General features: G+C 39.3%; 2 protein-coding genes across 3 annotated transcripts; both read right to left on the bottom strand.

The window, feature by feature from the left end:
- Positions 1-708: 708 nt before the first annotated feature.
- Positions 709-4,371, bottom strand: rpsa (ribosomal protein SA). Its single transcript, XM_079883814.1, has 8 exons — positions 4,293-4,371; positions 3,506-3,677; positions 2,811-2,929; positions 2,270-2,515; positions 1,849-1,977; positions 1,163-1,331; positions 972-1,007; positions 709-860 (listed from the first exon to the last, which is right to left on the bottom strand). The coding sequence occupies exons 2-8, from the start codon at positions 3,636-3,638 to the stop codon at positions 766-768; spliced, it is 927 nt and encodes a 308-aa protein (XP_079739940.1). The 5' UTR covers positions 3,639-3,677; positions 4,293-4,371; the 3' UTR covers positions 709-765.
- Positions 4,372-5,757: 1,386 nt separating this feature from the next.
- On the bottom strand, positions 5,758-16,665 carry slc25a38b (solute carrier family 25 member 38b). 2 transcript variants are annotated; one of them, XM_079883627.1, is made up of 9 exons: positions 16,344-16,665; positions 15,864-15,945; positions 15,565-15,692; positions 12,995-13,119; positions 11,300-11,384; positions 10,777-10,956; positions 10,513-10,681; positions 10,244-10,410; positions 5,758-7,368 (listed from the first exon to the last, which is right to left on the bottom strand). In XM_079883627.1, exons 3-9 carry the CDS (start codon positions 15,577-15,579, stop codon positions 7,246-7,248), a joined length of 864 nt encoding a protein of 287 aa, XP_079739753.1. In that variant the 5' UTR covers positions 15,580-15,692; positions 15,864-15,945; positions 16,344-16,665; the 3' UTR covers positions 5,758-7,245. The 2 variants fall into 2 exon arrangements, with proteins under 2 accessions (XP_079739753.1, XP_079739752.1); XM_079883626.1 differs by lacking the exons at positions 15,864-15,945; positions 16,344-16,665 and adding an exon at positions 14,533-14,606 and having other exon boundaries at positions 15,565-15,636.
- Positions 16,666-16,989: the final 324 nt, after the last annotated feature.

The following is a 16,989-nucleotide window of genomic DNA, read 5'->3' as shown; positions in this document are numbered from 1 at the left end:
GCAGGCAGAGATTCAGAGGCATAAAATGCTGTATTACATACAATAATAAAACAATGCATTGACATTTTCTTTTGCTACTTAAGTACTTTTAAAAATGAGTACTTGTAAAAATCAGCCTTTACAAATTTGACTTGTAACAGAGTAATATTTGACCAGTAGTATCTGTACTTTCACTCAAGGAAGTCACGCACTTTGTCCACCTCCGGAAACAGGAGGGGTTAATCTTACAAGAACATTAGTTGCACAGTCATTGCCAAACACAACACCCTGAATGGCACCCTGACCAGACAGATTCGCAGATACATGTTTTTTTCAATAAAGTTTTGACTTCTGGAACTCTGCCTCTTGACCTTCATTTGCAAGAAAGGACTTCTCCACAACACAATATGGATATTTTATTGCATAAGTAAATAGAAAAGATTTCAGTGGTCAAATAATGACGGGTACCCTGTAGCAACTTGTCACTCAAGTCCAAACAAGCTTACATTTCATGTTAGGATTTATTACAAAATACTGTTCAGCTGACTACATGATCCCTTCATTAAGCCATCACATTTGACAAGAATTAAAGCATGTCCATCTACATTTGTAATGTCTGATTTTTATAATTACGGATGTAAAATATGAAAAAGTGGACTTGATAAAACACTATGCTTTTGAGTCCTAACTGCTTATTCAGAAATCAACAAAAGAAAACATATCAGAAGCAATATTTTAAACAATCAAATTTATTGATTCACAAGCATCACACTAGGTTAACGCTTCTTAAGACCAGTCTGCAGCGGTGCCGCCCCAGTCTCCAGCCTGAGCGGTGGGGGCAGCAGACCAATCCTCAGTGGCAGGCTGAGCACTCCAGTCCTCTGTTGAAGAGAGAGCCATTCAAAGTTACCCCAGATGTTATAGACACCTTAAGCTTTCGCATTGTGCAGTCTATGCTGTCAAATTGATCCAAAAAGGGAAATGTTGCTTACCTGCAAACACCTCAGCTGGTGCAGGTTTGGCAGGAGCTGAAGTCAAGAAAAGTTGATTATAGTTCACAGAAATTTTTCATAGCATTATTAATTTTGTTCAGATCAAATATAATTTCCTTAAAACTTTTGTTCTCCTAAAACAGTTCAATTAACTATAATATGTGGGGAAATGAATATAAAAGGCAGCTTACCCTCTATGCCAGCTGGGAACTGCTGGATGGGCACAGATGGAACTGGAACACCTTCAGACCAGTCAGCAACCTCAGGCTGGTTGAAGTCGGGCACTGGAGCGGTCCATTCACCCTGGAACTCCTCCTTACCAACAGCCTTCTCAGCAGCCGCCTGCTCTTCCTTCTCAATCTAGAGGTGGAGCAAAATCAGTCACAATTAGCACATTTTTAATAGTAATGTTATAAAGTCACACTTGAACTGATTCTGAATATTGGTTGGACGCATTTAAATTAGCCATATCAGTTTCACAGGCTATTACATGGCAGATACAGACTCAACACGGGACTGGGCAATATGGCAAAAAAATTAGACCTCGATTTTTCAGATTCACGATTTAGATTTTTTTGTTTGTTTAACAAGTCAACTTAACTAGTTGTTCAAAGTGCACAACACAATCCTCAGTGTCCCTGTGCCAGGATATTTGGCATTCAAATATTTTATTCGCAGGCTCAATTGCTGTGATCCATTTCAAATTTGAAACGGACATACAGCTTTGATTTTCTAGCAATTTTAGTGTTCACATTTTGTAAAATATATATTTTGTATTAAATAATGTTTAGTTCAGTACAATTAATTTACAGTAAACTTCTATAACTTTTTACACTTTCATCTGCGGAGTATACAAAATTCAAGGGCCACATCATACCTCTTCAGGATCTCTGTAGAAGTACAGATCAGGCATGACCTCCCATGGGTGCTCTCTGGAGATGGTGCCCCTCATCCTCAGCACCTCTCTGGCCAACATCCACCACATCAGACCCACAGAGTGGGGACCCTAAAACACAAGACATTTAAAACTATAGCATATGCATTTGGCAGACGCCTTTATCTAAAGCGAATTGCATTGCATTTGGGGTCCACTTTTTCCATCTCTTGACTTTGACTGGGAACTGAACCCTGAATGAAGTGTTCACAACAAGATCTATAATATAAATTTAGAAAACATGGGTTTAATTCCCCTGGTAATCGAACCCATGAACTTGGCGTTGCTAGCCCCATGCTCTGCTGTTTGAGCTTCACACAGAACAAACATAGCATATAGATTAACAGAGGTTTCTCATACATACTTTGTTGTTGCATGGGATGGCAATGTCGACGTATCTCAGAGGGGAGTCTGTGTTGCAGAGGGCAATGGTTGGGATGTTGACGTAAGAGGCCTCAGTCAGCGGCTGGTGGTCAGCGCGAGGATCAGTCACGATCAGGAGGCGGGGCTCCCTGAAAGCAGCCTGAATCTGATTGGTGAAGGTACCAGGAGTGAAACGACCAGCGAAGGTGGTCGAGCCAGTGGCAGAGGCAAACTTGAGCACGGCTCTCTGACAGGAAAGAGCAGTGACAATCAACATCACTACAATCACCAAGAGTCATGTTCACAAAACACATCCAGTAAAAACATTGTGGCTCAGGTCACTATCAAACCCCAGTCATAGGGCAAACCCTCATGGTGTTAGCGAAACCCCGGCCGAATCACTCTAGCACACTTCCGACACCCAAACACTGACAACAGTGCCAGGTTTTAACAGTGTGCCTGTCTAAAAAAGCTCTACTTTTAAACTTGGGATTTAAGACAAATGCTGCTGACAATGTCTAGTCACTGAGTTTGCCAATTACCTGGCCAGTGTTTCTGGAGGAGATAACGCAGACATCAGCTGGATTTTCAATGGCAACAATAGCACGAGCAGCCAACAGCAGTTTCTCCCAGGTCTTTTTAAGGTTGATGATGTACACGCCTGCAGAAATGCAAAACACTGATCAGTTATAGCAAGGGTACAAACCTGAACACTTTTATAAAGAATATTTTCTTAAAGAACCCCCTGAGAGTAAGTTAATATTTCCATATTTTAGGAACATTCACTGTTCTTTGATGTCAGTTACTGGTCCCATGGAGTTAAACCATTTCTTTTTTATGTTTAATGTTGATTGTTTTGTTAACAAAAAATTAAGACAGAAATATTACTAATACAGTTGTACTTTATTGATATACCAATTTGGATGAATGTAGCTTTGGCCACTATCAAACCCCAGTCATAGGGCGCATCAGCCCTCATGGTGTTAGCGAAAACCCAGCTAAATCACTTTAGCACACATCCGACACCCAAACACCGACATCAGTGCCAGGCTTTAAAGGTGTGCGTGTTTACAGATTTAAACCAACCTTGCATCATCACATGAGATGCTACACATGCTCATGCCAACTCAATGAGGAAACATGCAACTTATTCCGAAGATCGACTAAGTTTTAGTTAAAGATTGATAAAACACCTGCAAGGCATTTCTAAGCCATATTCAAGTCTTGTGCTTTTTACCGTCACTCTTTCTCTTGTAGACGTAGTGCTCCATCTGGAAGTCCAGGTTGGTTCCTCCCAGATGGGTTCCTGCGGCCAGGAACTTCAGCACATCCTCCTCCTTCATTTGAAGGACATCCAGACCTCCGGACATCGTGACCACTTTCCCTGCGTAACGAGTTTAGTGGGAGAGCTGGAAGGAAATATAGGAAAAAACTATTTAGTCGAGAAGTTATTGGTAAGTGAAGTATTTCAAACGTGAACTGGGATGAATGTAGCTCTGGTCACTATCAAACCCCAGTCATAGGGCGCATCAGCCCTCATGGTGTTAGCGAAAACCCAGCTTGATCACTCTAGCACACTTCCGACACCCAAACACCGACATCAGTGCCAGGCTTTAACTGTGTGCGTGATGTTCACAGCTTGAAGACCGATCGTGCATTATCAGAAGCACGTGAGATGATACACATACACTCGCCAACTCGATTAAATGTGGACCTTAATCTAACAATTAACTAAAATAGAAAATAAAAACAATGTAAAGACTGAATATTAATCAAATTACTCGAGTGTTAATTTATCTCACAATTGACCACTGCGCGCACGCGCCACTGACTGTAGCCGTACACGCGCTTCCTTGCGCGAGATCACACGCCGCGGTTAAGGCCTATATATTTTAAGGGAAGTAGCGCAAACTTCACATTTAACGTGACAACTGATGAACATTGACAATTATTAGCTTTATTTTAAAAAAGTCTGACTCAAATAGACGTTTAAAACTCGTCAAAATTATATTTTTTTTGCTCACCACGAGACAACGCCGTATGGAGTTCTGCACCTCACGGCGAAAAGAGGGCGGGATGAGGAACTGACGTACTATATATACTCGGGTGGCCACCAATCATATTAGGGAGGTTTCTTGCTCTCTGCATTTCTCCTGTCTAACCGGGACATCAACCCCCTACTGGAGGAGGATATCGCATGTGAGCGGACTGTAGTCAAGTTGCTAAACCATAAAAAAACATTTCGTTACTAATAAAAAATAAACGTTAACTTTATAAACCTTTTTATTTAGTTAACATTAATCATTTTAATTTAGTTTAACTTGATATACTAAAATAACTAAAACAGTCTAATGTCTGCATTTTGAACAGCATCCTGCTAGTTTATGCGGGACATTATAATAGAGATGTCATTATTATTTTCTTAGAGCTCCTAGCTGTAAATAAAAGCTGACAGGAGTCTCGCATAACTCAAAGAGCTGATGAAGTCTGGTGTCTGAGTTATAGTTACTGCTCCCCTTTTGATTTGTGTCATTGCAGTGATTCAGGCCCTCCAGGTGTCCTCAAAGCTGACCCCATTTATTCTGTCTGGCTGGATGTCTGGGGACACTGATGGCTATCAGACTGTCAGTTTTTGTGCCATCAGCAGAGCACAGCATAACTGTGACGCAAGACCACTTTGTGCCACCTTAACAGTATACTAGACCATTGTTCTGTATGGTCTATTAAGGCAAAAAGAGCATCATTGATTTCGAATGCATCTTCAGTAGTGTGTTCAGAGTGTTAAAGCTGAAAATGTAGTGTAGATGCATAAAACAAACTTTTACCACCATTTATAAAACAGGGCAGATTTATTCACATATTAACATAGGCACGACATTTGCATGTGCAAAAATTCTCACACAAAGACAAAATATCAACAATAATGCTGAAAAGACAATACTGATTGTTTGAAGGCAAACGAATATCTCCACAATACAGCACAATGGCTTACATAGCAACATGTGACCACACACACACACCACCCAGATTCAGTTTGGGGAATGGAGCCAACTTTATGTAAAGTGCTTTCACAAACTATGCATGTACTGTAGTGTGATCTAAACTTATAAACCCTCTTAACTGATATAAAACTATAGTGTATCATTTGGCTCCACGAGTCTTCAAACTTCATATTATGGGTATTAAACTGCATTCTGCAGTAGAGAAGCCAATCGAGACAATTCAAAACAATGAGTTAACTGATTTGAATTCAGCCAACTAAATGAAATTATGATTAAGCACATCAAATTCCTGAATTTAAATGGTCAAACTCACTTGAACCCTCAAAGTACATAAAATGGCACGTGACAAAGTACCACCATCACCAAGACAGAACGTTGGAGAGAATGAGAAACCCAAATGCTTATGGGGTAAATTGAAAATGAAATGTGATGAAAATGTGTCCAGGTGACGTTTACCCCCAAAAGTTTAAGGAAAAAAATTATTATAATAATTAAAAAGAAAGAAATGATATTTATCTTAAAGAAATTGAAATAGCATTGTTACATTATTTACATGACAATTAAGCCTATTTCCCTTAAATTCTCAGAATTGTAATGCATCCTTGTATTTTAACTTAAATTGTTTCTAAATATTTCCCAAAGGTTTTGGAGTAAAAGTACTGATTTAAAATTTGGAGGAGAAAAAAACCCTTATATTAAAGGCAGTACAACAAAGACTACCATGGTGTACAAAATAAGTATGTACAATAAATACAATATAATAGATATTACATTTTAAAAAAATTACATTATTGATAATTTGGGAAGAAAATGTGCCTAATTGCAATGAAAATAATGTCACAGTACCAAAAATCCCAATAGTTCTAACAAGCTTAATTTTCTTTAAACTTTTTATTGGTTCTCCCTCTTTGTTAAGGGTGAACAACCACCCGGACATGTTCGTGGCAGATTTCCTAAAATTAGAATGGAATTAACATAAAAAAGTTGTGTTCACACCGAGCACCACTGATGATACTATGGCATCTTACAGCAGTTATTACACAATACCTCAATACAACAAAACGGCAATTAAAATAGTCCGACAACACATTTGCAAATACAATAAATTAAGTATGATAATTTCTCGCTGCCTTTCCACTTCAAACATCATTTTCTCAGGAACTATACTTGTTTCCATCTTAAATATTGAGTGTTTCTCCAGGTCTAAAATCTTATAGTCTCATTCAATCCAAATCCTGGCTTTGTCTGTGCCCAGCAGTGAGTGTTCAAGAAAATAAAGAACCCAGTGTACTGAAATGCACTGATAAATCCATCCAGTCATATAACACAGGAGATCAGTAGAACAGCACAAATCATCGCATAAAGACGTGCAATTATTAGTCGGAACGGAGTATGTTGATGAGACAGTCATGTGTTGTCAGTTCAGTTTCTCAGCTCTAGAGTAATTCGGTCTGATTGTCGGAGCGCTGGAGTATTAGGTCAACATGTCTCGGACACCCGCTTGCCTCATCCTCGACTAAAAGGGATTTTCAACTCAGTGGACTAGGCTTAACGGTCTCAAACACAGAGTTGTGCATTTCCGAAAAACCTGCGAGGGTGGGCACTTTTTAATGACACGGTCATGTGGTATATTGAGCTCACTGGTTAGTGAGGAGGATTTTCTCATGAGGAGTGATTTCTTGTGAGCTGACGGCACATGATTTAGCAGTCTGTCTCTCAATGGTATTCTTCAGTGCGCAGGCATCAACAAGGCAGACAAACTCACAATGTGGCAATTTAGGAATGTCACTGTCAGAGGTGTCATGGGGTAAAGACTCACTACACTTAAAACACATACACATACACACAACCCTTCTATTACCGGTACCTCAGCCAACACTAGCTGCTTTCAATTTGATCAACTCTTCGAGGATGACAGAACGCCATCTTTTGCCAGTGTTTGAAAAGTCTACAAAAAAAAGTGCGTCAGGTGTCTTTAGGACTTCAGGCCCATGTGTGCCATCAGCTGCTCGTACACAGTCCAGGCCATGGCAGCCATCAGGGTTCTCCTCAGAGAACGAGGAACCGCCCCCCGAAAGAACCCGCTCAAGCCATGCTTCTAAAACAACAGAGACAAGAATGAAAGGGAAGTTACTTTAACAAACCTGTGACTTATACAACTACAAAACAACATTTAGAACACATTTAAATTCTGTAATGTGACAAAGTCAAGAAAATAATGTTGGGTGGGACTTGATATGAAACTGGATATATGTTATTATGATTTCATACTATCTTTCAGTTGCATTTTTCTATTTTAGAATATCATGATTCTTGCACCAGGAACATTTATAAAGTAAGTAAATAGGGTACCATTCAAAAGTTTGGGTTGTCAAACTTTTTGTTACAAAGTCTTTTATTTACACCACGGCTGCACTCGTTTGATAAATGTGAAATACAATTTTATTTTCTATTTAAATATATTTTAAAATGTAATTTATTCCTGTGATGCAAAGCTGAATTTTCAGCATCATTACTCCAGTCTTCAGTGTCACATGATCCTTCAGAACTCATTCTAATATGCTGATTTGCTGCTCAAGAAACATTTCTGATTATTATTAATGTTGAAAACGGTTGTGCTGCTTAATATTTTTGTGGAAACCGTGCTACATTTGTTTTCAGGATTCTCTGATGAGTAGAAAAGAACAGCTTTCATTTTCAAATATAATTTTTTGTAGCAATATAAAGTCTTTACTGACACTTCTGATTTAATGCATCCTTGCTGAATAAAAGTATTAATTTCTTTTTTAAAAATCTTACAGACCCCCAACTTTTGAATGGTAGTGTATTTTAGGGAACTGATTTCATGCTGTGTTTAAAATAACATTTTGTATCTGACTTTTCAGAGATTTTCAAAGGTCAACAAATATGTTTGGTCGCATGTAGGGCTGGTCGGTATGACGATATTTATCGTTACCATGTTAGAGATTTTGCTATATCGTGTATATCGTGGTGTGTAAATATAGCACTATTGACACTTTAGATTGATGAAATGCATAAATGAGAATACAAAGAGTGGGACGTGCTTGGTGTTAAAAAGTGTAAGTGCAATCTATTCTGAAAAGGAAGTCAGTGCGGTGCTCGTGCTGACTGGGACACAGCATAAGCGCGTTCACAGAAATCCGCGTCTCTCACCATGCGATCGTGAATTCAGTTCTCTTTCACGTCTTATTGCGCTTGAATGGTAGCCTGGTTAAAACCAGACCATTCTCAGTAGTAACTGAGTTATGGTCTGGCAAAGCTTTATTAATAACTCATTTCCAAAGGGGCGTCACCAACGGACGTCGCTCAAATGCCTCTGGGCGCAATTGGATAGACCTAAAACCAATCAGAGCGATCGTCATCGTGTAAAGCCATATATGCTGTGTCCCAATTTGCCTAAGTTACACTACGCCATAAAAGTATGTACTCTTTTTGTGAAGAAAAGGTATTTACTTTTGAATATGTAGCAAAAAAGTAGGCAAGCTTTGGGACATACTACTTCGTCATCTTTATCGGACGGATCTGCCGCGTGCATCCTGTCACGTAAACTGCCCTGTCAATCATCTTGTCACAGTTAAAATCCTCTATTAAATATAATTTAATTTCCTACCTTTTCGGAGAGAAATGTAGTAGCACGTTCATCTGCCAATGGGTCTTTCATGGAGACTGTCCTCATGTGTTTGCAATTTGAATATAATAATGCATTTAAAAGTTGGCGCGCTTCACCAACGGACGTCGCTCAAATGCCTCTGGGCACAATCGGATAGACCTAAAACCAATCAGAACGATCGTCATCGTGTAAAGCCTGCCTCAACGTTTCTGATTGGTGCCGCGATTTGGACGGATTAGAAATCGGCTTGAATGGGCTCTTTGCCAGACTACTTGCAGAGCAAATCTAAATTTGCCGGAAGTTTGTCTGGGTTTTCCCAGGCTACTTGAATGGTTGAATACACACTCGATTAAAGGAGAACTCCGGTCAATTTTAACATTGAGCTCATTTTTTTGTACATTTGGAGTGCTGTCAATATAGTAGTCCAAAGTAGTCGATTGCAGAGTTCACACGCATAGGTTTAATACCTATGATCACGCGCGTGAACTCGGCAATCGACTACTTTGGACTTCAACCGAAAAACAGGATGTAAACAAAGGTATTTGCGCTGGCTTAAATAACATCATTTTTATACATATTTTTCACATCTACTGCAGTCAGACTCACTCGTGTTCACTCAGAAGGAATCACTCACATTTTCTGTGCACTTGTAATGACACATCAAGGATGTTAAGAGGCTAAAAGCAGGTTTAGTACTTGCCCCATTGAAGTCAACAGGGTGCAAATTTTAAAAAGAGGATAACACGGTGTAGGCAACACCGATTTTTGTCGTTGTTCTCTGTATTGACAGCACTCCAAATGTACAAAAAAATGTAAAAGTAAACAGTTGGGTGTAAACCGGATGTGTATCAGTATAATGGATCCGTGCGTTTGGTCTTAAAGTGACAGCAGCCTAATATACCTCCATGCTGCTCGGTTTCATTAATGTGAATCAAACAAAAGAGAAAATAACTTACTGCTCTTGACTGAATAACTTTAATTTAGCTCTAATAATTTAGATTTAAATATAAATAAATGTATATTTAATTCATACAATGAAGACAATGCAATATTTTGTTTTTACATTTTTGATTATTAAATTTCTGTACTAATTCTAACTACACGTTAAATAAACCTATTGTCCCTGAAAAACTTAATTTGTTGAATTCATATTTTTTGTTATATTGCATTTGTCCTATTGTTTGTAATTTGCTTCATTTTTCTTATTTTAAATAACAGAAATGAGATAAGATAACACATAATAACTATATCATGATACATATAGTTATCATAAAATAAAATTTCTCATATCCTGAAATAAGAATTTGGTCATATCGCCCACCCCTAGTAACATGATGCTTACAGCATAAACGTGGCGTAAAGCATCGCTGGTCTTGCGATACAATGCGGGGCTGACTTGCATGTGGGTTTTGATCACATCCGCTGGCTGAGTGGCTAGAGAGGCCAAAATACCAGCCACCACACCACAGCCAAAATTAACCAGCGGGACAAAGGATGATGAGCTGATCTCTGAGTGAATGAGAGAGAGCAGACATTATTAAACAATCCCACATCCCTCAGATAACATCATCATTTTCACTTTCACACATTTTCATTTGATCAGAAGCTTACCCTGTGGTAAAGCCTTTTTGGCCTGGCTATAGAACATGACATAGATGCCAGAGAACGGAGCATCTCTGAGCAGAGTCGCCGTGAGCCCGGAGTAAAGAGCCCTGGGACCTTCGTTCTGACACACACTTTTAAGAGCTCCAGCTACGCTCACGTAATTGTACCGCCCACTCTAAAAATAAAACATGCAGCGGTGAATAAACACACAGATACACCCGAAAACATGCATTTTCAATGTATATGCAGTGTCTCAGTAACGGTCCTCACCTCAAAGCGAGTCTTAATGACTGTGATGGGCAGCATGGCCACGCCGGCCACACAACGAGCTCCTGCCCCGAGCAACACCGCCTCCCCAGCGCTCGGAGACCCATCCTCGAAGTAATGCTGCTTCAGCGAGTAAAATGTGCTGAAGTAGATCCCTACACCAGGGATACAGCGCATGAACGACTGCAGGACAGAAATAGAGAGAAACAGTGAGTCAGAAATCATTCATTGATATATAAAAACAAAACCGGTGCCAAGAAATCCATACATGTAATAATCAGGGTTCCTACACATTTTTATTTCAAACTTCCGTAATTTTCCAGACTCACAAACCTATCTGTAGATTTTTCAGAACATATTTAACATAAATGGTTCATACAGCATTATTTTCAGCATTATATTTGGTATATAATACAGTCATCTATAATATATTTTATTTTCTCTTATTTTTTCTTGAAGTGATAACATGTGCTTGCATGATGAGGAGAACATAAAACACTTTTTTTTTAGACTACAGTCGACTTACCGGTGAAACCCCCTTCCACAGGCCAAACAGCTTCTCTGTGCGGATCACGTTTAAAAACACTGAAATCATTCCCACTTTAGGAGCACTGAGAGACAAAGACAAAAATAAAAATTAACATGGGCAGAGAGACAAAGATGGGTGAAAAAAGACAGAAGGAGCCAAAAATCTTAAACAATTTGACATGGGGGACCATGTTATTCTCTGCAAAGCTGAGAGCCAGACAGTTTAATAATAGAGCACATGACACTCCCACACAGCATACAGAGAGCCCACAGTTATATAAACACAGACACAATGACACTCAACACGCATCTTACCAAAAAACACAGGCTAAAACCTCACAGTCGGTTGCTAGGGTGTTATGTGGTTGGTAAAGTGCTCTGAATAGTTTTTAGTGCGTTGCTATGGAGTTGCTGGGGTACTGCTATGTGGTTGGTAATGTTTTTGGTGCGCTGCTATGTGCATTGCAAATATCCCAATCCCTTTTGTTCAACTTTATGCATGCCTTAGCAAACATTACTAATTATTAATTATACGGGGTACGGGGCAAAACTTGGCTATAACGGTGCTTCCCTTGCAAGGACTAAAGTCATTAACTATGTAATAATCTATGACATGTTAATTACCCCTTGTCAGAATGACAACAGAAATGGGATGCTCCGATCGATCTGCCACAGATTGGTATTGGCTGATAATCACATTCTATGACTCGATCAGTAGTTCCTAAAGGTGGCCAATCTCACCGAATCAAACAGACAGGCTTTTGTGCAACATTCTGCTTTGCTACATTAGTAAACCATTGTAAATCGTCTTTATTTAGAGCAGGGTGTCTCGATTCAAACGAGCCCACACACAACATAACATGATGCGCAGATCTTGAGAAAATCCTCACGAAGGGACATGACATGCTGCTTGGCTAAAGCTATAGGACTTCTGGTATCCGATTGCGTTGCGATCATGACGCAGTGTTTTCCAACGTCATGTAAAATCGATCGCTCAGATTGACAGGTCTTGATTTACCGTACAGCGCTGGAAGATCATCAACCAAACATTTGACTTATTCTATGTAATTCTAAATATTTTTTTGTTTCGTGGCGTTTACACATGTAATTAGTTCTTATGTTCAGTAAAACACCTTGAAAAGGCTACCATGGTTCCAAATGCCATTACTTTTGATTGCTTTGAGATATCAACACAAAATTGGCCCAGATGCAGTCGACATGATTAAGAACAAGTTCAAACTTGATATTATGACCTGTCATATATAGGCTACTGGGATTTTCTCAGCAGTGTTGTAGCCGTAGAATCTCCAAACATGATCAAGATCTATTTTCAATCAAGGTTTTCTTTCCAAATGAGACCGTATACATGATGATACCTTGTTTTTTGTAGAGTTGTAAGCCACTACTTTTAAGAATGCCCCTTAGGTGTGAAATTATTAAAAATGCCTTCAGGGTGTAAAGAGTCAACAGAGAGCTTACATATTATATAAAGCTTGAATGATTGGGATCGGCCGATCATGATGACAAAAAATCTGTTGTCTGCATCCCTAATGATTATGCATTTTAACTGTGCAGGACATGTTCATTATCTGCCAATCAAGTCATGAAACCCAGCACTGACACCTAACACCAGACAAAGATTAAGGCACAAGGACATGATCAGCACGGGTCACAGCGCACAGTGGCGTCTCACCCCGGGTGCATGTTGTTCTGCAGGGTCTGCAGTCTGGTCTTCACCAGATCCAACGGCTGGAACAGCAGAGTGGAGCAGGTGCCACTGAGAGAGCCGCACATGAAGGCCTTCAGGGCAGGATGAGCCTGAGAGAACAAACCAAGAAAGACAGAATTTGAGAAAACAAGGACTGAAGGAGGAGACAAAGGTTAAAGCTAGATAAGAGTATGAATGGATGGATATAAAATGTGGCTTGACAGCAGAGGAGAAGACAAATAAATGTGAGATGAGCAGAAAGATCAGATGATGAAACAACAGTTTTAGAGAATATAATTCAGGAAGCACTTTAAAGTGGCCATATTCAACACTTGTACCATTTTATTTTATTTTCCTTTTAGTCCACTTCTAATGTTTGTTAGTCAATATTTCTTGCACCACATTAAAAATTAAATGTGTCTAACTACACAATTTAAAATGTTGTTCTTTAATGAGCACCAAGTCCCTGAATTCCAAGCAAGCATTCACATGTAAATAGGGCCCTATGATTTCCGCTTATGTGGAAAACACGTGAAGAATCTGGGAAACTAGGCATAAAAAAGGAATTCACAGGAATTGGCAATTTTTGGATTAATTATTCAAAAGAATGGCAAAAACAACACAGATAAACCAAACTAAAGGTTTGGTTTAACTTGAAATTATGACAGAAATATATTGTTGTTTATAGTAAAATTATGCAGCACTTCATTTGACAACTGGAAAAAGGAATTTTAATATTTTCATTCCATCATTACATTTTTAAATATTCCTTAAACTGTCCATTTAAATTGATTACAAGTTTTTTGATTATTAAAATGTAATTAATACATTAAAATAAAATAAGACAAAAAACCATGACGATTCAGGATAATGAACAACATTATTTTGTAGTTTGGTTTTCATGTTCTGTGTGGACTAGGGAGGAAGCTTTGCACTGTTAAAGTTGTATTTCAAAAGAGCAAGAAAAATCCTGTTTTTCATGTTATGCCCCCTTTAACAGGCTCGGGTACAAAAACTGCAATTTTCAACACAAAAGTCACCATCTACTGCAGGAACACTAAAAATACCACAGTGACCAACACTGACAGCCCAGATAAAAGGATATTCTCACACACTGAATATCCATTCTACATTTGGTGCCCTGCACGGACGCCAAACCTTACAATACACGGTGTCATTTGCATATACATGTATGCAAATGAAAAAATTTTGAAAGTGTGCATGGCCACGCAATACACATCAATTCACTTCAAAACAGATTGATCACAGAGAATCACATCCAACACAGATGCACAATCACACACTGACACTGTCAGCATCATCACACGCATACTGATATGCACATCAAGACTCGAGCTCTGCCGACAGGCTATTCGGAGTGCTGAGATTCATTTAGAAGCACGAAAACAGCAAGACACGAGTGATGGGAAGATGCACACACACACAGCTGCGCAGAGATACACAAAAACACACAAACACTGACTAGAGAAACATACAGTGAGCCACTGACTAATCTGCCCTACCTTTCCCAGGCTGCTGGCAGATTTGGGCTGAGGGTCCTTTTTCTCTTGCATCTCTCTTTATCACACTCTTACTGCTGCCGTTAACAGCACATGACAAAGTAAGCCTCCATCTCTCTCCTCTCACACACACACAATACCCAAAAATCTCTCTTTAACCCCCTCCCACCCCCATCAGAAGATTCAGCGGCTTAATCCACAAGCTTCCATGCCTGCCGTTCTCAGCGCTGCTGTTCCCCACTCACCCCTTTACACCTAAACGCACATCCGTGGTTTCACTCTCCTCGTTTGTGTTCCTCTCCACCGGATCAAGTGCTTTCAGCACAGCGTGAGTCATACAGTTGCCAAAGGCATATGTATATGTGCGTTAGCGTGTGCTTGTGTGGATGTGACAGAGAAAATGTGGGTCATTCATTGGATGCATGTATCCTAATATTCCAACATAGGTTCAGCAGAGTTGCACATAAAAAATTACTTTCAGATCTTTATATGACATTAGCACATAAAACGGCTTATGTGGTGGGAAAACAGTGTCATCATGACATGCACGTTCTCTCGGGCCTACTTTAACAAATAAGAAACAAAAGAACAAACCCTGATTGCTCTTCTCTACTAATATGTCAGTCAGACCAATTATTTGGCCATTTTGAGTTAATCATGATCAGTTAACACAAGTGGAAGTTTCTTCTGCACGCATCAGTTTCAATACGACTACCTTCTTGGTGAAACATGCAAATTTTATGTTTTCAAATATTTAAGTGAATTCTAAGTTAATATTGTGTCAAATAAATGTTCATTGCATTGTATGTTGCCCTCGTCTCGGCCCCTAAAAACCCATTTTGATTACTATTCTTTCCTGAATAGAAGGTCACACACATCAATCTGTAATGTAGATTATGTTAGAAAAGCATGACAATGAAGTATTAAAAAGCCTGCTGAATCAACTGTCAGGTTACAGACATTCAACATTTCACATTTAACTTCAGCAGAACAAATTTACATTAAAGCACACACAGAGCAATACCACAAACTCACCAGGGCAAGCTCCATTGCGGAGGAAGAGGAGGATGAAGCTTGCACAGAGGAAGAGCTCAACTCCCTCCTTTTTATCTCTTCAATGGCCGTCGTGATGTCTTCTTACCCGTCAAAGCTAAGATTCCAGACTGCATGAAGGAGAAATTAATGTAATACCCAACCTGATTAATTAAATAACCACTGCTAATTTCACACAAACCAAGCACAGAATCAAGACAGAATCAACTAGTGACGTGTATTAAAGCATATAAATAAACTAAGAGGCTGTCAGACAGATTTAAGTTCTATTTAATATTTACCTGTGTGTTAAGGACCGAAGAGAAACAGTGAATGAGGACTGATCTTCATCATGATTCTCGCTCTTTCTGTCACTCTACACAGCTGTCAACAGTGCAAAGGAGATGGCCGACGAATTTACACACAGAAACCACCATTTCATTAATGAAATCTTACATAAACATGGAGAAATGTGCCGCACACCACAGAAATAAATGTCAAATTAATACAAACTAACGTTAGGCTACTAAGTCAGATCGGAGTGAAAGCTAATGCTAATTCTTCTGACCCAGCATAAGTTAACGCGTTTCAAACAATCGGCAACGGCTAACAACGCATCATATGCTGTTTTCTTCGTAAAACACAAAACTGAAAATATACACAACGAAGATATTGGAAATAGGGTGGTGCAACACAGGTCAGCTGATTTCTGTCAGTTAACGTTAGCCGGTAATGCTAACAGTCCCCGTTCTCTCCATTATAATCAACAAACTTTAACTTACATTCAATAGTTCTGTTTTTCGATGTCTAAAACTGCGTAATTTCCATTCAAGCAATCAATACATGTTACAGGGCTGCTAAACTGCAGGTGAAACAGCAGTCGTGCGTAGGTTACACAAGTTTTCAATATCACATTGCTCCGCGGAGACCGTGATCTGTGAGTTTGGAGCTACGCTGTACGCTCGCGAAAGAAAGTTCTGCGTTATTTGCGTAACTCCTGCGTAACAGTCTCCACGCCAGAACAACGGGCAAGAACCGGTTTCAGCTCGATTATTCCAGCGGTGCCGGTGTCACACGTGCTCCGGCTTGAGACACTTGATGCGTGAGCCGCGATGCCTCCCACTGGAACATTGAGGTATACGTGTAACGTGTTCACTTCCCATCTCTTAAAAGTGACTCATTGATAGTTCACCCCAAAATAAAAACATTGTCAATTTACTCACCCTCAAGTTGTTCCAAACCTGTGTGAATTATTTTTTTAATTAAAAATTAATTCACACAGGTTTGGAACAACTTGATGGGGAATAGATTACATAATTTTCACTTTTGGGTGAACTATCCCTTTAACAATGCTTTAATCTTTTATTTGTAATACATTTAACAAAACTGAATTATGCATCATTTTGGAATTAAAGTCGTGGCTAAAAT

This window comes from Squalius cephalus (assembly GCF_949319135.1).
Source record: "Squalius cephalus genome assembly, chromosome: 10".
Taxonomy (NCBI): Eukaryota; Metazoa; Chordata; class Actinopteri; order Cypriniformes; family Leuciscidae; genus Squalius; species Squalius cephalus.
The sequence above is the reverse complement of the archived record's forward strand: the minus strand, read 5'-3'. Positions and strand labels throughout refer to the sequence as shown.